Here is a 21,196-nt window from a genome sequence, read left to right as displayed (position 1 = left end):
GCCAGCTGGTGGTTGTTCCTACAGCCTGACTGCTGGGAAAATGAGGTTTGTTGAAGTGGACTGGGATCTGCCATGGTCACCATGAGAGCAATATCCCTCCCTTGGCTGCAAGAAATTCCCAATGCTTTGTGAGCAAAAACACCTCAGAAACACACAGTGAGATGGCACTGATGAAGGGAAGGGAAATGCCTGCCCGCCCTCCACAGAGATCAGCTCCTGGCCCATGGCACTAACAGCCCAATTTCCCCATAGTTAAAATAAAGAAAAAAAACACTAGAAATGGCTAGCCAGAAAGTTATGCTTTTGGAAAACTCCGTGGGGCATCTGCTGTAGCCAACAAGCAGCAGAGAGCAGCCTCTTGGATAAGAAAAAACCTGCCTGGTCCCCATTCATTCACTCAAAATTCAAAAGCCTAAAAGATGAGGAGTGTAAAACTTCATCTGCTGTTCTCTGACATGTCTTTCTGGGTGCCTTCCTTTACCAAGATGCAACTGTTCTCCTTAGAAAGTGCGAGTCTTTCCCCTTCCCAACCACATCCAGAGCTAAAAGCAGAAGGTGAACAGCCCTGCTCTCCTGCTGATGCAAAATCAGTGCTTTCCCAGTTCACAACACGAAAGGAAATCCACCAGGCACCAAAACGACAGAGATGTAGAACTAAAACACTTAGCAAAGGTACAAGTTCAACATCCGGGCGGTCCTGGGTTCGAGCAGGAGCCAGCCCATGGGACACGCGAGAGCATCGGCACTGGGGGGTGACCGCGGTGCTTACCGGGCTCTCCGCGCCGTCCAGGCTTCCCTCGCCTCCCTGGAGGGCCTGCAGAAAGAGAGCTGAGGGTTAGTGATGGGAACACCACGAGACCTGCCCCTTACACCCAAAGCACCACATGCCCACCCCAGCTCCCAGATACCACACATAGGCTATCAGCCTCCAGCACTCCTGCACAAAGTACATGGGTATAGTGAAAAAGCAGGGGGAGAGGCTCCAAGGCAGGAGTTTTTGAAGTTATCATGCACGTGGTAGAGGGATCTGGGTCTTAAGCGCTCCAAAAACTCAGAAGAAAGTTGCAGAACCTACACACAGATTTGTGCTCTGTGGTGCAGCTGCAGTTCTGGGCAATCCATGCACCATGCAAGTGGCTGCTGAAGTTTTGCAAATTACAGCAACGATCCAAGTGAGGAACAGGAACCTCTTCTTACTAATCCGAGCCAGAAGTTCCCACATCGACTGCTAAAACAGCCTAGATCCCATCGTACAACTACAGTCTCAGGCCCAAGATTCAAAAATTGAACTTCGCTTTTTGTCCTGGCCAGCTGGGCAGCGAGAGCTCAGTGATCAATACGGTGACAGCACACCCTTAATCAAGGAAAAGGCACTTCAGCAATAGAGAGAAATGCAGCAGAAGCTGAGCACCCAACAAAGCTGCAGCACTGCACCCTTTGTGCTGTTAGCCGAGGGCTCAGGGCCCCGTGGGAGCTGGCAGCTCCCTGCTCCCCAGTGCACACACTGCATTGCTAGGGGTCACAAAGCCGCTGGAGGCAGCACTCTGCAGTTGGTCAGACAGCTCCAGAGGAGCGTTTGTTTGTTGGGTGCCAGCAATGCTAACAGCGAAAACAAGGGCTCACTTTTTAATCTGCAAAAGTACCCTGCTCCCTCTCCTTTCTGCTTTTAGGTAGGAAGGCCAGTAAACAAAGATCACTAAATATTTCTGCACTCCTATCAAGATTTCCCCTTCTGCAAAAACTCTTCCATTCCCAAACGCTCACCATTTTCCTTGGGGCAGAAATGCCCGTTCCTATGCCAGGCATGGGATCAGGCCAAGACTGCCCTGCACAGACTGCTGATGCCATGCTGCTGGAAATTGCCCATTCTCTCCTCTTTCCCCTATCATTACAAAAAGGCGAAAAAAACCCCACAGCAGCAGCCTCCCCCACACCCGCTGCTGCAAGGGCTGCTCCAAGCACAGCTCCTCCTGAATGTGCTAAATCAAATGCTGGTAGTTCGACTTTGCCTCTGCTGGTAGTGGGCAGGGGATGTCCTCTCACGGAGAGGCCGAGTTTTGAAGCAAGCACCGGATGAGTCGGCAGCAGTGCTTGTAGCTGATTGAGGGGAGGTCTGGGGAAGGTTGAATGCACAGAGCTCAGACTCGGAGGATGGTAAATGTGAGAAACCTGGGAGAAATTGAAGATCGTCTTTTTTTAAAGAAAAATGAGTTTTAAATTTAAAGGGCTTTCTTACTCCTTCACATCTCGACATCATGTAATACTTTCTCCATGGCCTTTCTTTTCCAGAAGGAAATCTGTAAGAAGTAACGTATGGAACTACGAGTACAGCAACCACTGAGACAAACGAAAGCTGAGAACAGAGACTGATTGTCCTCCATTCCATTTGCTGGGTTTATCTAAAAAATAAAAAAGTTCAAAACAGTGGATTTGGAGAAGCAGGAAAAACATACTTTGGAAACCAGGACTAGGATCCTGCTGCCATTGGATGTCTGCCTACGGAAAAGTCTCTGATGAGAGAGAACTTCAGTGGGGGCTGAATGAGAGAACACCATGTCCAGAGCATGGCTGGGCAGCCGGCCCCGAACATCACCACTGCTCCTTGTCAGCACAAGGGACAGGAGAGCGTGTCCTGCAGGGCCAGACAACCTCAGAGCACGGTGGAACGTTTCCTTTCAAACCCCCTCAGGAGACTACAAAGGGCATTAAGGAGGCCTGGGAATTTGTCCGAAGATAAATGGTAGCTGTAAGCTTTTACCTAATGACTCCATCTCCTAAGATCTTGCAGTTTGATGCTTGTTCAATATAATTAAGATTTATGTTGCATTAGCGTCAATTGGGTAATCGCTGAGCCTTTCTTCTGACCATACCAGCTCCTCTGTATCAGTGCTGGGAGTTCTTTATTTACATTTTTACGAGAGACAGTTTTGGAGAGGAGAATGGATCCGAAGCATAAAGCAGTCTGCTTTTAAACAACTTGTCACGTTCAAGCTAAACAGCCCTAATCCAGAGCACAGCGTGCCACTCTGACAACACCATGAGCTTTCCTAAGGGATAGATGTTCAAAAAGAAGGTAAGAAGTTGCTGGTAAACAGACTGGATTGACTCAGCTGTTGCACTGGGTAGTGGCTGCGTGTCATCTGCTGCAGGCGATGAAATGAAAAGCTATCAGTCAATACTGTTTTATAATTCTCATGAAGTATTATCAAGGGCCTAAACCACATATTTCTCTGTGGCACAGTAAACTAATCCTGTTTGAACTAATTTACCCAGTGCCAACTGGGCTGCTCTACTCACTCTGTAATCTGCCCATCCCAGGAAAACAGGTCTAGCATGTGAAATGCACCACGTGGTCTGTCCCTTGTAATTAAAACAAATTGGACACTGTCAGATGTAGGGGGCTGACCAGCTATCAGTCACCTCAACTTTACGAGCAAATTACTGCCTACGTCACTGCTGGACACTAGGTAAACTGGTGATCACCAAAATGAAGGTGAGCTTTAAACGCCAGGAAGAAGAAGTGCCCAATACCACAGCCCAGCAAAGCCCCACCATGCTGTGACCTCAGCAAGCACCAAGGGTACATTCAGGGACGCTTCTTCCAGATGCACTCACCTCTAACTCATCGTGCCCTAACATGGGATTAAGTTTTGTACCATTTTTGGAGGGCTCACACGCACACATGCTTGGCACTTTTAACATTTTTAATTTTTGTGAGCTTGAAGTCATTTAGACTGTTTTTTCCCCTTCCTCCTCTTTTGGCGGTTTTCAAGTTGTCTTCAATGGAATTATTTCCCCCGTAAGCCCCCATTGAAAATGAGTCAACCAGAAGAATAGCTTGAACAAATTGGTTGGTTCGGCCACTCTCGGAAAAGCAATTTTCTTTTTTCTCTCTTTTTTTTTTTTTTGGTATTTTTCCCATATGGCTTTATTTAGAAGGCAAGAGACCTTTGCAGCGTACCGCAGGGTCTGGTGCAGAGCCCTGGGAGACTGCAGCCCTGCTCGATCTGTTCCTGCACAAAGGCCAATTTACTTGCTTATTCCCTGGGGAAAAGTTTTATGGTTCATGGACAGAAGTCAGCCCCTGCCATGCTTGCTCAGCTGATACTCATCAGGTACTCAGGTCGGGCTGCAGACTCTGAGACCGTGGATCTGAGATTAAGCAGTTTTGGGTCACAACATGTTGCATGAACCCTCTTGGCTTCAGATTCCAACAGACCCAAAGACTCAAAGTAAATACCAGACACAGATTAGAAACACGCAGAACCTACAGTCTTCCAAATAAAATCTAAATTTTTTATTTTGTTTCTTTCCACATTTGGTCCAAGCACCCCAAGAACTCTCTGAAAACCTGGGCTATGCTTTATGTTACTAGAAAAACCACCCAGAAAGTAATGTCTGGTTATTAATAGAGGAGAGCTCCTTGCAGTTCAATATGCAAACCGGTTGCTTTCAAGATACAGAAAAAAGCAAAGAATTATTTTCCTTCTTATACCTCCATGCAGACCTTTCTGAATGAGGATGCAAGGAGGGGGATGCTGCGTGCTGGGGAGCTGTGTTCAGTCTTGGAGAAGAAAAGTGCTCAAGGAACCAAACTAGAGCAGCTGGGCAGCGTGTCAGGGGTTATGCTTTGCCTAGAGCAGTCCAGGACCTTGGCACCAGAGATTTACAGCTACAAACTCCTCTTCAACTACAGCTGAGCTACAACAAGAAAGTCCCAGTGAGAAGGATGGGATGGGGCACGGGGCTGGGGGGAGAAAACAGACAAACCACTCCAACAAGATGGGGCAGAGAGACTAAGTCCCAAATTTAACATTCACCAACACCAGCAACAACAGCACGTAAGGCACCATTTAGTTTGGTCTGGCACAGCTCTTTAAGACCAAAGGCAAATTTGGGATATTTAAGTGTTTTTGTTAATTGTAGCCAACAAAGGTTTCCCTTCTTCCCAGGGGTGGATCCTTGTTGCAGAAGGAAAAATAATATTCAAGACCATTCAAGAGTAAAATTATATATATTCCATAAATTCAGAAACAAATTGAAGCGCTGATTATGCTCCATGTAAAGCAACTGAGACTGTGCCATATGCTGAGCATTCTGAATCCACCCCCACTCTTAAATCATTTTTCCCTTTTTCCTCACACCCAGAGACAGCTTCTTCAAACAGTCAAGTGCATACAGCTCTTTTGTTTAGTCACCAGGGCATGAAGATAAACTGAATTTGAGATATAAATTAAGAAGTGACTGGAATAAAGCCACAATTGCACTTACATCAAACATGGAATTTTTTCCTTTTGTTATGGCTGGGCTTACTCAGGCCATTTTCTGATAATACCCTGGCACAGCTGCAGCAAAACACGGGGCAGGAGCAGATGTATGGGGCAGCCGCAGCTGCTGTGGGGCAGGAGCAGATCTATGGGGCAGGAGCAGATGTATGCAGAACACCCCGCGTTATTTTTAAAACAAGAGGATGCATGTTTTGGCAGCTGTGTAGGCTGCCATGTGCAAGGTAGGAAGGTTTACACGGCAGAGTTTGGCTTCCCACATCTGCACTGGTGCAAATCCTGGACAGGGATGGTAGCTTTGAAAAGCTTTCAGGGAGTAAGCGTGAGTGTTCATACACACATGTAGGGTTTTCCGTTGCTTCATGAGAACAGTGGCCATCTCTGTTCATTGTATCCATGTGTTCCTACACACTCCAAACACCTAGTACAGCTGAAAACACCACGAGCAAATCAGGATTCTCTTGAGGTGCTTGCTAGGTAGGCAAAGCAGGCAGAGTTTCATCAACTTGAATCTAGCAGATGAACAGACCCCTTTTTCTGCAATGGATACAAACTAGAAAACCACTTGGTCGTACAGCTGAGGAAGAGGAGCAAAGTGAAACTCACACTGGAGCCCTCCAATAGCATTTGATAGAAATTCATCAGCCTTATTATGGCATCTTTGATATCAGGGAAATTAAAGCATCATTACCTACAACAGATGAGCAAAAATATCCTCAGAGACTGCTTTTTCAGAAAGCATTTTGCAACCTGGCTTTTTTCTGCTAAAACACTTGCAAACAAAGCCACCTTCTGGAAGAGGCAAGTCATCAGTACCCAAGTAGTCCCCAGGGACCAGGATTATTTAGCAGGTGGTGGAGTATTGCTTTGCTTGCATCAGCAAATCTGCCCATACAAAGCACCAGCCTGCTTGCAAAAATAAGGAACACATACACATGATGGGAATACCTCTACAGCATAGGAAGAGGCTGTGCATTTCTTGCAGTAAAGCACTTATTCTCCTTTTCTTTTGCCCAAGAACTGCAAGACACTTCTATAAGGCAAGCAAGATAATGAAACACTTATTGCTTGCTTTAGTTTTCAGTTACAATCTCACATTTAAACAAGTTTGACATGTTGGATTACAAAATCTCTAGTGCAACATTCAGATCTGACACAAAGTACTTGGGTTTTGATGAATTGCATTTTTGGAGCACGGAAGTACTCAAAGCTAATGAGTATTATCTGCAGTCGGAATTAGCTGTTCCAGATCCAGGATCCCACAGCAAAAACTAAAGTGTTCTTTGTCATTTCCCATATTACTCAACATGCAATAACTACAGGAGAAGAGAAAACAAGCAAGGCAAGACTTCAAGAGCAGCTGAATAACAGTTTCTCGTATATCTAGAAAAGATCCCTGTAACTATACAAAGAAATACATACATTATAGACTTTAAGCAAACAATCACACTCTTCGTATTCAAATGTTATTCTTATAGAACAGAATCATAGAATCACCAAGGTTGGAAAAGACCTCCAAGATCATCCAGTCCAACCGTCCACCTACCACCAGCATTTCCCAACAAACCACGTCCCATAGAATCATAGAACCACCAAGGCTGGAAAAGATCAATGTGAACACATCTGAGGATGTAGGCTGTGCTCAGTGCCCCATTTTGGCAGGATTTTCCATCCCTTGTTACTCAGCTTCCTAAAAACAAGCATGCAATCTGCCAAGTGCAAACCACAAAGCACGCGAGCGACTGGGTCAAGCTGATCACCAGATCAACTCTACAACGATCCCACTAACATCACCGACAGAGTTAGCTTCCAGGTGACCAATCAACATTAACATAAAAATCAAGCACACGTATTCCAGCAAATATTGCAGATCAAGGGAAACTAAAGAAAGCACCACTGGGTATTTAAATTTTGCTCTGAACTAGAGGCGCCATTTGGAGTTTCTATTTTTATGCTGAACTTGGCCAGGAGCAAACACTGTTGACTGATTTTGAAAACCTAATTGTATCACATCAGTTTAAGCTTCCAAAGAATCCTGCAGTCGCCAATGACCCAACGAGGTGATGAGCAACATGCTGATGTTGATGAAGCCTTTATGAAATCTAAGTAAAAACCCAAAACTGCACTAGACAGAAAAGAAATTATTCATATCGTTTTATCACAATGACAGCAGCGTTGCACAAATAAACCTCTAAACTGTGGACATTATGTTGGCTGCTTCAGAATAATTTTGTCCAATGTAGTATGTTAGACCCAAGGCACAAATACATGCTGTTACAAGTAAAAGCACGCGGGGGTACATCCACCCGTTACATTCTCTTGGAAAAACTTTACATTCAAGTTTGCCACCAGCAAACCTCTAAAGCCAGAAAACCACGAAAGTTCTGGGAGAGGATTTTGCCAGATGAACAATGCTGCAGCACAGCATAGTGCAGGAGGTGGCTACTGACTGCACGTTATCCAATTTACTGCTGGTGCCAGTCACAACACACAAGATGAACAATCTTTTGGACAATGTAATTTAAAGGAGACATGATTCAGCTGTCAGGAACTCTGCTCTACCAGTAAATGCATCACTGGAACAACTCCATGAGAGGTACTTGGAGTAATGCTATTAAAATGCCACTCAGCACATGGGAAAGGGCTATTATTAACACTATTGTGGCCTTGGAGAGCTTGAGATTTGTCTGATGATGGCAGCAACAGATGCAAAACGATGCTGCCTGATGTCAGGAAAACACTGATCCAGCTGCTAGTGGGATGGAAGGGCAGCCAGCAGAAGTGCAGGTAAAAGCACCATGCAAACTGGGCAGATCATTTAATGCGTGCCGGAAACAGACCAGGGATTTTTACCCCATTTTCTCAGACCAGGATTTTTTTTTCCTTTTCTTTCTTTTTTTTTTTTTTTTTAACTGCGCATATCACAACACATCTAAACTCATAAAAGAGGCATATTTTTAAAAATTGAAAAATGCTCAATAAACAACACAAACTTCTAAATACAATACATGCCTCAAGCTTTCATTTTTAGTAAATCCTCTGTTCTGCCCTATGACAAGTCTGGAGCTGCTTTGAGATTTGCCCATACCACCAGGTACCAGCTAAGGCAGTTGCCATCACAGGAGAGGATGTGAACTGTCTTTGCCATGGGGCTTTTCCTTCCCTCTTGTCCACACGTTTGCAATAAACCTTAAAGGAACTTAAGATCTAGCAGTACACTCACAGCAAAGCTCAGTGAGCATGAAGCAATTTCTTTAGATTCTTTGGAAATTAAAACCTTTTGTGAGCAGGCAAGCACACAGCGGTAGATTTGACAGATAGAAGCCATGTCTAACAGGCATGTAGCAAAGTATTCTACCTCTTCTACTAATAGGAAAGTTCCCTTCTTGGTAATCCCACCTTTTTCCTAACCCCCATAAACCATTGGTTTAAGTTTAAGCACCACTGAGGCACAGTATTTTTATTATTTTAAACATTCTCTCCATCCTCCCAGTAGCATAGAGGTGTGGGTGCATGGAGGAGGAATTAGACATCTTGAAAACAACTGCCCAGTGTCTATTAGCTCCTGGTTATCTCTTCTATTAAGGAGCTTTCAAAGTTCACAGATACACTTCTACTTAAGACATTTGGGTATCTTAATATCTACCTTATCCCCAGCTAAGCTCTTCCCTGAAGGCAAAGCTTCGATGCCAACAAGCTCAACATTTAGCTTTCAAAGACAGCCTCTGGTTCTGGCTGTGGTGGTCTCATGGTCAGTGCCTGCAAAGAGATTTACATGGGAAAGGCTTGGAGAGCAGCTGCCAAGGAAGGGCACTGCAAAAGAAGCAGGAGAAGAAGTAAGGACAGAAGATTTGAGAAAACAACAACAACACACATCAAAAGCCAATTGCATGAATGGCCAAAAAAGAGCCTCCAGATATATTCATGCTGGACTAGCCTGTCATGGAAGCATTATCCTACTTGAGGCGTAACTTGGAGAACTGGAGGGGAGAAGAGTCGTCTCACCCTCGTGGAGCCTTCCTACATCAGGGTTGAAATTACGATGGAAAAAATGTCAAATAAAATGATTTCACCCCCAGAGCACCAGAAACAACATACTTTGTTCTCACAAATTGAGACCAGGTAGGTTGGCACAGGGTCTTTGGCAAAGAAACAGTTTACCCTCAAATCTGAGACCAGAGCAATAGCATCAGATCACTTACTCAGACTTCAGCTGTGAGCAGCTGTTTGGCTTTTATTTCACACAAAAGCTTATACTGTAAAAGGAATTCCTGGCCCATATTCAAATGCTATATTTGCTCGTAAGCAATGTTTCTCATTTTAGTCCTGATAATGCAATGAAATCAGTGACGAAAAATTTTTACAGAGAGATGTAAAGGGGGAGAAAAGGTATTTCTTTGTAGAGACGGTACATTTGTTCTGTTGAAATGCAATACTTAGACCACGAGTTTTCACCATGCTCAATTTTTATCACCAAGCTTCTCCTCGTTGGAGGATGTGATTAAAGGTACAACCATCTTCTCTGACAGCCCTGGGCAGGCACCGGCTTTGCTGTGTGCAACCTGCGTTCCCACCCACCCAAGATCCTTCCAACAAAGGAACAAATGAACTTTTATGGATAATGCAGTTTCTATTATACAGACACAACCAACACGTGCTACAGCCATATTCACTTCTTTGGAAGAATGGTGTTACCCATAGCAAGTGTGAATGATCAAACAGTGCGAGCCCTTTTACTGCTGTATCCGACCCGCGCTGCACAGCTTCCAGCAGGAACACGCTGAGGTCTGGGCAGCCACGTGCTGGAATTCTGGTCAATCAAAGCAGTTTCTGACTAAACGAAGAGCAGCACTTGTGCCTGCCACTACTTCCACGTCAAGAATTGATTATAATTAATTATGATTGCCATCAGAAGGAAAGGCAATGAAGGTGGGCAGCCACAGAGTCTCTTTGCTCACTGCCGAGATGGCAGCGGGGCTGACAGCTTGCTGCAGGCTGAACATGGGCACTGAGCAGCCAGCAATGAGAGCAAGCACCAAACAGCTGTAGGAAGGCCAGAAGAAAAAATAGGTGCATCGGCACGTACAGAAACATAGCTGAGATACCAGAAAGTGTGCTGACATTTCTTTGGCATACATCATGCCTCGATGGTTGGCACCACGTGGGAGCAGGTGCAATTAAAGACACGGCACGAGCCAACACTCACAAAAGTTCCTAAGGCCAACTTTGTTAGAGCCCATTTCTACCACGCTTGGGGCCTGCTCTGGCCCAGATTCAGTGACAACGGTTGCTTTTATTTCAGCGTGAAGAGGGGATGATCTATTGCTCGCACATCTGGGGAATGTTTCGGTAACAACTTCATTGTAGACTGAAGTCTTCTCCTGGGCCAGCGCGCTTCATCAAGCTGCTTCCAAGTGCGAGGCTTTCCAAGACGAAAGGTGTTGTGAGGAGCCCTGCAAGTGCGCATTAGCTTCCCAATGATCAAAATTACTGCTGTGATTTGTTTAACTGCGTTCATTTGCTTACTTGATGCATCTCTTTTGATGAATTGTTTGTTTTATTTGGCTGCTTCAGGATTGCCGGTCTTGCAACAGCTCAAAGCCAGAGTGAAGAGACTGACTTTGTTCAGCTGCTCCTTCTACATGCTAAACCTGTTTCCAAATGCATCTTTCAAGGGTACTTAGACAGTTTTCAGCTCCAAATTTCCAGTTGTCTGTAAAACAATGCATTCTCTTTTCCAATTTGGATGGGGGGAAAAAATAAGCGCAGGTTTGATAGGACAGGAAGGCAGTGAGGGAGATACACGTGTTGTTCTTCTTAACAGCAAAAAGCATCTCAGAGATCAAACAGGAAATTTAATTTATTTCTGACCATACTGAAGGTGCAGCCTTTTAGCTCCAGATCCCTCAGTTTTGTGTCATCTGCAGATCTCAGAGTGCAGCTAAACAAATGCTGGATTGCCACTTGGCCTCAACAAAGATATCCAGGAACGAGGTTCAAAGTTTTACGGAGATGAGGTACTGTTGTTCTTTAAACATGGAGATAAGATGAAAAGAAAGAGGCAATTATTACGAGCAAAGCTATCCAATATGTTACTAACTTTGGATGCTACCATCAGTTTCCACTTGTATTCTGAAGCGGCCAAGTTTGAGAAAAATGGTGCAAAACACAGTGGAAACAGGAAACAAGTTCAGAGAAATGAGACAGGGAAACGCACAAGGTACTCAGCACCTCTGGTTTGGTGTTAGGGACAAGTACAGCAACGAGACCACATGGCTGAGCTGCTGATACAGGGGTACGGGTGAGACGGCAGTAAGGGATTCTGTTTGCAAAACAGAACCAGCACATGAGATTTCACTCCCCAAACACATCAGCTTGAAACATTTCATGAGCCATTATTTTCCCAATCATATGCTTCTGTGATCATACAAATCCTTTATTATCATTATTAAAAGAAGAAGCCTTTCCAAGCCTACCTGGTTCTGGAAAGCCAGAGGAGTGGGCTGGTCCCTCCCCAGAGCAGGGCAGCGGGGTTGGCCTTCATCTTTCATTGATTATTACGCGATGCCTATCACTACATCTCGCCAAGTTCTTAACTGAAATCAGACTTGAGTTTAACACAACACAATAAGCTGGATCCTGCTTTCAATTTTGTTTCCTGGGTTCCAGGATACGCTTTTAAACGATTGAAGAACTGGATTTAATTTCACCTGAGGATCTAAAAGTACTTAAAGTAGAAACCTTGAGAGTCCTGCATGAATATAGATACATTGCTGCTGAATGCTGAAATTGAGATAAATGAAGCCTTTGGAAGGGCAGCTAGCCACGTATAAGACTGTAATGGCTGGAAATTAGTGCTGAACATTGAAAAAAAAATATATCTAGATTCCAGCTTCCCACTTCTGCTCTCTAAACCATGATCCATGAGGCCACAATGAATGGCTGGAAGCCGGTCTGGCCTTCATTATCTGTGTGTGCAACGTCTTCAGGTCTGTGCATCTGTATCCTGGAAAAGTCCTGCATGCTGGTAGCAGTCTTTTCTGGGATCATGACATTTTCAAACCACTATTTCAGCCCTCATTTCTCCCCCCTGCAGATGAAAAGTTTCTAGCACATCTGACTCATTCCTCCAAGAACTGGGTTGCTGTCATTTGATTATTAGTCATTAATCATGACCAGCCTTTCAGCATCTACTGCATCCCCAGCTGCGCAGGGCACGGCCAGTTTATGTTACAGGATGGGACCCAGAGGGATTTCAGGAACACCGTGCAATGGTGCCCGGTCTGAAAGAAAAATCCAAACCCAAGTATTTCCCCTTGTACGTTTTGTGAAATGTTTAAAGGTGCTTCCCTCCCTCCAGCACGGAACAGAATACCCAGAGGTGCAACAAGGAGCACCCAGAAGTCGACAGGCACATTTGTAAGTCGTTGCTGCACACTGAGGAGTGGTTGCATGGACCTGGCTGACCCGCACCTAGGGAGCCCATTGCAACCAGCTCGGAATTCGGTGTCATTAGGCTTTGCTGGAGAGGGAGGTGTTCCCCCCCCCCAGAGGTAGATAGGTGGAATAACCCGTGTTACTGGGGTGAAAGAAAAACATGAGGAATGCCATCTGGTTTCTGCATAACTTGGCTGTCAAACCGCTCTCGCGTTGATGTTTCTGTTTCTTATCTTTTTGCTTGTGTTGGAGCTAAAACAAGATCCATCTGAGCACAGGGACCGGCTGCATGGCTCCGGCTCTGTGGCTCTCCATTCCCAGCGCTGCAGCCTCAGCGCAGCACATGCACCCCTTGAAGGGACAAAGTAGGATTGTTTTACCTCTGTGAGAAGAGCTAGCAGTTATAATGCTGTCCCTACTCCCCTTTCACAGCTCTAAAACCCTCCTACTGCCGACAAAGGCTATTTTCCACCTTCATATGCCTTTGGCACTGTTGAACTACACACGTTTACATTTGCTGTAATATCACAAAGCAGAGTAAAAAATGCAAATGCTCTGCCTAAATCCATGTAATAATTAAAAAAAAAACAGCCAACCAACGTGCATGTCAGATGCATAAAAATCAGAAAGTCTCAACCCCAAATTATCACCAGCGCTCCCCCCACCCCTCCAGCAGCTGCACAGCCATGGAGGAGAGCAGCTATGGCTCTGATCGAGGGGGGAGACTTGAACAGGTGGAGGTGAGCTGCTGACTGACAGGTCAGTTTCCATATGTCTGATTTTGCCTGGTAAACCATTAAAAACACGTCAAACACTGCAGTTCAATGGTTCCATGTGAAACCCCTGCCAGCTCTGTTCCCTCTGGAGAAAGCAATTACCTTATTTACAGGGATTGGCGAACAAATGCTGCATTTCTTTTCTGTAATCACTTATTAATTGCTCTCATATTGAAAAGTAGCTTTGGTAAAATAAATGAGATCCAGCCCTCACTCATCTCGCTACAAGAACAGTGCGCTTGGCAGAAGTTGGGCATCCTAGAGCCAGCTCTGTTCCCCTCCCCATGCATGAGCATGACCTGAATGGTAAACTGGAGAAAGTATTTACGAAGATCAGTACCTGTGCAATAGAGAAAAGAGAATTCCCAGCTTCCATATACCCAGCATGGTTCTAGCTCTGAGTATATTATGCCATCATTGTTATAGCAACCAGCAGACTGTCGCGTGTTTTGCATACAAAGCCACAACACGCTTTACACACACACAAAACTCCCGGTCCAAAGACACTATCTGATCTACACATGCAACAACAAAAATGAGTTTCAATAAGAAACGGATGGAGCGAAGGAGAGGATAAACAAGAGCGAGGGTATGACCAGAAGTTTCCCATGGTCACTCAGCTCCGGCAACCGTGACTCACGCGGGTTTCCCAATGCCATTATCGTGCCACCAAGGATCGCTCCCTGCAGCCTCGTGGATGGCACTTCTCTTTTCAGTTCTCACCTCCTGGAAAAGCCCCTTTTCAACTTCAGAGGTACAAACTCTGCCTGAAACAGCAAAGCTTTCTGCAGGGTTGGTTTTCTTTTTTCCCCCCTAAGCTTTTATTTATTTATTTATTTTTAATTATAGCAGGAAATTGCAAGAAACTAAAGTAAACTGGCCACTTGACAATCACTAGAAAATATTTACACTAATGTAAATATAACTGCCCAAAGCAAACAAACAATTGCCAGAAACAGGACTTCAGTTGATAGAATGAGAAATAAACACAGGAATAACAGATGAGTTCAGCGCAAGACCTTCATGTGGGTACAGATCTGCCCCTACTCCGGCACCTCTGAGCCCCAGAGCTCCTGCGTCCACCATGGATTCACTGTGGTGTGCTCTGGGACACGCATCAGTGCCTTTACTGAAGCACCAGAGACCTGGAAATCCAAAGGATGTGCTCATTTCCCCCGCATTTACAGCATGCAGTGATGGAGCCCGGGAGGAAGGGAAGCACAAGGAGGTTTGCTGCTTAGATAGCACGAGTCAATGAGAAGCATTTCACAAAATTCTAAGTTTCAAGCAACCGCCAAATCAGTGCTGCTTTGCCATTTCCATGCAGTTGAACCAAGGGCACTGGTGACTCTGCCCCTTTCAGAAGGACCACGATGTCACCCACATGGTCACGCAGCCATCGCTCAGCCAGCTTGTGCAAAACCAGATGGATGCTTTCACACCTGACAAAACTGCATTGTCTTACTAGATACTGAAATAGAGCTGCTCCAGCAACCCAGAGGACAGCTGAAAACCACTCTGTTATTGAAGCTTTGCATCAACAGCATCCCTTGCCCTGACATTAGAGGGAGCAATTAACCCACACAGCACGGACCAGCACCTTCTCCACTTTCAGCACTTACTGACCGCAGATAAAAATCCACATTTTTTGCTTTGCATCCAAAAATTTAGATTGCTGTTTGCATTTGAAGCCTGGGTAACAGCATCCTGAATTTAGCTTTTGTCCCATTACCAGAGCATGTGGCAAGAGGGACAGGAGCACCAAGCCCCAGTTCAGACCCATCCCACACCCCAGCACCGAGCCTCCCGGCGCAGGCACCCCAACAAGCTGGGGAAACCCAAACACATAGTTAAGGCCAGTTTTGTTTTGCTTCAATATTTTGATATCCTAAGCTGTTTAATTTAATTTTCTTCTTTTCTGTCTGATATCTTGTTCTGGAAGCTTTACACAAGCGGTCACATATCTGATAGGCATTTTGCAAAAAGGAATTTCCACCTTTGTGAGAAAGCAGAGCCCTTTCAGCAGGTCACTCGGACACTATCGTGACACGCATGGAGCAAGAGCTTGCAGAAGAAATTAATTCAGCACATAAGGAGCAAAGGACATTAGACCTGCCAAGAGAAATATTAACTTTTCTCAAATGTAAGCCTGTTTGACATTGTTTTAACCATAATAATTTGCATACAATGCACGCATTGCACAAAACCAGGCCAACTAATGACAAGTGGGATAATTTCACAAAGCAAATAACAATAGGGCAAAAAGTCAATTTTTCCTCCTGGGACTTCAGGTATTTGAGCCCCCACAAATAGCAAACCAAGTAGAACTGAACAAGCTCAGGGTGCTTTTGTGCTCCCACTCAACCCCAGGCAGAAATCCGCATTGCACACATAATTTTGCCATCCCTTCCCACTCCATAGGAAAACAAGCTCAAAAAGCTCAAAGCTCCTGGAAACAGCCAGGCCAGTTTGGAAACGCATCGAGCACGTTTCATCCCGTGCATTTCCATCCTCACTGACAGCAGCCCCAGCCTCTCCACTGTGCCACACTAATCCCGGTTCAGCCGTTCTCGACCTCTGCCAATGATCCCAATCCTGACCCGCGAGATTTAATCCTCCCCCTGAAACGTTTCCAAGCCAGATTCAAGCTGCCAAGAAAGAGTCCACATTCCTCAATTCCTATCACCCTTGGCTATATGGTGTGTTGGCTGAATTATCTTAACAGAAACACATAAGTAATCAAATGTGAGTGCATGCACATCACCACCTCCAGAGAGAAATTTGCTTTGCCCAACTGCCTGAGTCCCAGGGAGCCTCTATGCTTGTGGTGCATTGGAGACTTGAAGACTAACCCCACCAGAGCAGCTCTTCCAACTGGACTGAAAACACAGATCACCTACTACACCTTTCCTGCATAAAATAAAAAGACCTCTTTCTGTAAAACTAGTCCATTCTTTTCACATAGGTCACTAGAAAGTTCACAAATTTCTAGAAGGGAGGAAATGTATTCTCAAGTTCAGTTGGGCATTGGGCCCACTGAGAATTGTATGTTCTTGCCCAAAAGAAATCTTTGGCAGTTTGAGGCTGAACACGACCCCACTCTGACCAGCCATCAGCACTGCTCCCGTCCCTCATCCTCTGATCTCCCTAAAGATGCTGAAGAAAAGGATCCTGACTGTCTTCATGGCAGGATGCACAGAAACCCTGCATGCCTCCCAACCAGGTTGGCTTTCTTGAAAAGTCATCAGCAGAACTACTGTAAGTATCAGGCCTCCACAGCATCCTAACCAGCTGTCTGCAGCAGAACAAATAAACCTCTACTTTTCTCATTTTATGTCTAAAGCATTTCATGCAGAAGACATACAGTAGTGCCTCATATTGCTGGGGGAGGTAAGGGAGGAAGATGAGACCCCGTCTCATGAAAAAAAACAGGAAACTCCCATACCCCAAACTGAGCAGTGTAAGACTAAATAAAAACCTCTTCTTGAATGCATGTTCTTTCAGATCCTCTTTCCAAATATTGGCATTAAGATCTCACCCTCTCCAGAATAACAGACCTTTTCCCCTCTACCATCCCAAGACATCTAAGCCTCTGAATACCAAGACCTCAAACTCCCCACCTTTAGGAAGCAGGGGGCTGTGCACCACGGGGCGTTCAACCCAACAGGCATTTCCACCCACCCCTGGCACGGGGTTAGTGCCAAACAGGCCAGCAACATCACTGCTCACCGTAACACGAAACATGCCCTTCCCTTTTTGTGCCACACAAAACCCTCCACTAAGTTTCAAATTGTTTTTTAACCCAGTTATTAAATGAAGTGTCTTTCTTTTTTTCTTTTAATCTTAGGAAAGAAGCTTTGTTTATTTGTTTATGATTTCATTTAGAACCAATGTAAGAGGTCAAATAATTTCCAGATGATATCCAGACTGCTTTGCATTTGAGTTTCTGTTGTGTTTTCTTTTGAAATAAATGGAAAGGAACACAGTTTTACAGGGAAATGTTAAAATTCTAAATCCCTGATAGAAATAGCATCAGTTTCAGCTACCACTTGCAAGGGCATTGCTGACACAGCAAGATTCACTCTGCAGGATATGTCCGTGTGTTATTCAGCTCATGGAGCATTTTAAGTATAGGATTTAATATTGTTTTTTAACTATTTTTCAGCGTCTGTCACAATATGTGGTGATATAGTGCTTCTCACAATGCCACAGACTGGAAATAATATGGTAACAGGAATGGCATCTATCATTTCCAACATTACTTCTAGTTTAAGAGTTGTGGACATGAGGCTGAGAACTCAAATGTGAGTAAACTGTAAACTGCCAGCCACAAATAGCACAATTCTTAATTTCTGACCTTCAGGTCAATCAACTGAAGAAATGCAAACACTGTAACCAAAGCTGGCTTTCCTGATGTCAGTCACAGGCCTAATTAACCAGCGCAACACCCAGGAGAGGCCATGTTCTGCACGTCCAAAGCCATCAGGTTTCAGCCCATGAGTTAATATCCTGAAACACAGCCACTGGGCAACAGAGGAGCAGAGTGAAGCACTCTCCCATCAGCTCTCCTCATTGAGGATGCTCCTAGCTTGGCTGCCCCTTAGAATTGTAGCTTGGGTTTTAGTGCAACCAGGCTGAAGCCGAGGTCCAAATGCTGGAGGCTTGGAAATACAGTATTAATAAGAAAACATTTTGCCTACTCAATTTCTGTGTCTGAACAGACTACAAAGGCTTTCCCTTCCTCCGAACTGCTGGTTTCCCAGCATTTACAGATTTTGGCCTGAGCCAAGCTACTTCAAAGGCAATAGATATCGGTCAAGGAAAAAAAAACAAAATTGAAAAGAAAAAAGCTGGCACTTCAGCAAACCACCAGTCACTTCATGGGATCTCCTCAGGATCTCTGAATTCATGTCAGTCTGCTTGAAGTTTATCTTCATGCATCTTTCTGACACATCCCACTATCTGTATGAATCTCTATGACAGTTTTGTCTCCATAATCCCCCAAAACTCAGAGAAATCCATCAAGCTGCCACTTTCTAGTCATGTAGACTCTAGGCCATGGGTGTCCGACCTTTTGGCTTGTTCAGGCTGCATTGAGCGAAGATGAATTTTCTTGCGCCACGTAAAAAATATGTAATACAGTTAATGTATTTAAGTAACAATCACTTTTTGTTGTTGTTTTAACTAAAGAAGAGGGCAACAAAAACATAGAGCGTATGTTTCTATCCTGCTCATTCTAATCCCAAAAACTCGAGTTTGGAGGCTTTCATTTCTGAGTTAATGGTGGGAATGAAGCTCCTGCTAGCCCCAGCTGCATACCAGACCTGATGAGCCGTGACAAGGCTGTGGGTAGGTACAGGGCAGGCTGAGATGCAGGATGAGGCTCTGGTTGACCCTGCACCACCTGCTGTTTGCTCGCCTCAGATCACTCACAAAGTCCATATTAACATATTAGTCATTATATTATGGCATTTTTAATTGGCCTCTGAACATACTGTAGAAAAACCATTAGTTTCACCAACTATTTTACCTAGGAAAGTAACCTGTAAACACAAGTCAGTTTTCAACAGAGGCTAAATGCAGCATTTGATATTGAATTCTTGGAATTTCCATAGAGCTTTTCATTGGAAGATCTCAAAGAACACTTATCACTATTCATACTTCATGCACAGAGAACACAACCCCTCAACATTTAAGGTGTTTACCCTCTAACAACAGCTCACAAGTATCCCAGAGAGATGCGAGACTCAAGTGACCACCGTCCAACTTTCTACTAACAGAAGGTTGGTCCTTTCTGCCTCCCCCACCAAGGGGAAAATCCAAGTTAATTAGTGAAGCAACACATTCCAGGTGCAAACAACAGCCCTGGAAAAAGCAGCATTCAGAAAGAAAACTGATCTTTCTGAATCTTTTAGTATTGATTATGAAGGAAATGGATCCTTTCAAACTGAAAACCAGAGCAGCACATGGCCCGTGCAATGCATTTTCATAAGATGACCACATTGAATCACTTTCTCCCATTAAGCCCTGAACACTCAAGCAGCAACATGCTTCCACATTTTTTCTCCCCAGTAACAAAGATGGACGGTGACAAACATCCACTCTGCATGAGGTGCACATTACTAAAAGAATTTATCTGGAGTTAATCGAAACTTGTCTTCATACCAACACGAAATGATGCCTTGAGAACAGGAGTGTTTACTATGAACATTTTTCTTTTTACCTTCAATTGATTATGGTCTCTCTGCTTTTTAACCCCTAGCTTCAAGCCACATGTGTCTCCACATCAGCTTATCTGCCGCTTTCAACTTCCATCAGCCCCTGTTTTTACTCAAACAGTAAAGAATACAGAATGTTCCAGTTAAAGTCTATTTTTGAATATAATAAAGCAATGCAAGCCCATTTCCATTTTCTGGTGTCTCCAACAAACAGACTATCCAAGTTCATCAGGACGACAGCTTCTTGGCAATCAAGTCATTTTTCACTGTGGCTATAGGAACTTATTTCATTAATCCTTTGGCTTGCCTACAGAACCAAAACAAAAGGAGCCACAGGGTCACCAGGTCCACACCTTGAGTGTCTTCTTTTCACACGTGTTGCTGGAGTGAAGGAAGAAATCAAGCAAATGAAGATCTAAATGTCCGTCAAAGCTGTGCGTTGACCTTGGCTTTACATGGAGCCTCTCCCCAGCAAAGCCTACCAAACAGAGCAGCCCATCTCCTTGGCTGCTTCTCTGCTGAACCAAGGACAAAAGCATGTCCAGCTCTCAGCTGCAGCTTGGATGCACAAGAGTAGTGCAAATGACAACTGCTTAATATTAAACAGTAGTAAAAATGCTCACATTAACAATGGTAGGACACTAATGCACACGTGTGCTCACCATACCACCCAGCCTTCTAAAGGCAACACTCCCTCCCAGCACCTGAACCAGGCAGGGGTGGGCACTCATCAGGGGATTTCCGAACAGCAAGATTTGTTCTGCTGTTTGATGTTTTGTACTTCAGCTATTTTCTAGTTTACACTTCAAACCAACACTCTTGTACCCAAATTCAGCATGGAATTCTTCTTTTCCTCACTCTCCAGGGTACTCACGGCACCCCATGTCCAACCCTGCTCCCCTAAAAGACAGCCTAGAAATACGCAAGTTCCTCATATGCACGCGGAAATTCATCCTTTAAGAAGAAAGGACAAAAAAAAAGGTCAAAACACTGAAAAGTGATCTTTTCACATCAAATTACTGATTCCAACAGGGAATCTTTTGCAAAGAAAAGCCTGGTCTTCCTGTCAGCCATCAAGCACTGCTCTGACACACCATGCCAAGAATGAACTAATATAACCCAGAAGACAGCAACAAAACAAGGGCCCGCTCCACGTTTGCTCAACAGAAGTCAAGCCAGGAGTGACTTCAAAGTGAATCCCTCCTTGCACGACACAGGCAGAGCCCAACCAACATCCCAATGACTCAAAGTCCCCCAAGTGACCCAACCCAAGCGCTGGGAGGCTGAGGGAGCTTGGAAAGTCCTGGTCGGGACATGGTGCTGGGATGGGCACACCAAGGTGGGCCACATCAGGGCCTGACGCATGGAAATAAAGAGAAACAACTCGATGTTGTGCATACCCACCATCATCAACACAGGGCAGAGAAACCCAGTGCTTCTTTCATCAACAAGTGTCAACTGACCTCTAACTTATAATTCC

General features: G+C 44.7%; 1 protein-coding gene across 1 annotated transcript in view; it reads right to left on the bottom strand.

Moving 5' to 3' along the window:
* The window catches only part of COL23A1 (collagen type XXIII alpha 1 chain), a 155,151-nt gene that overhangs the window by 43,547 nt on the left and 90,408 nt on the right, over positions 1-21,196 (bottom strand). The window contains exon 3 of the mRNA XM_021410170.1: positions 770-814. Coding sequence (XP_021265845.1) covers positions 770-814 — 45 coding nt within the window. The remainder of the gene's footprint in view (positions 1-769; positions 815-21,196) is intronic.

This window comes from Numida meleagris, chromosome 12 (assembly GCF_002078875.1).
Source record: "Numida meleagris isolate 19003 breed g44 Domestic line chromosome 12, NumMel1.0, whole genome shotgun sequence".
Taxonomy (NCBI): Eukaryota; Metazoa; Chordata; class Aves; order Galliformes; family Numididae; genus Numida; species Numida meleagris.
This window is presented reverse-complemented; position numbering and strand designations above follow the sequence as displayed.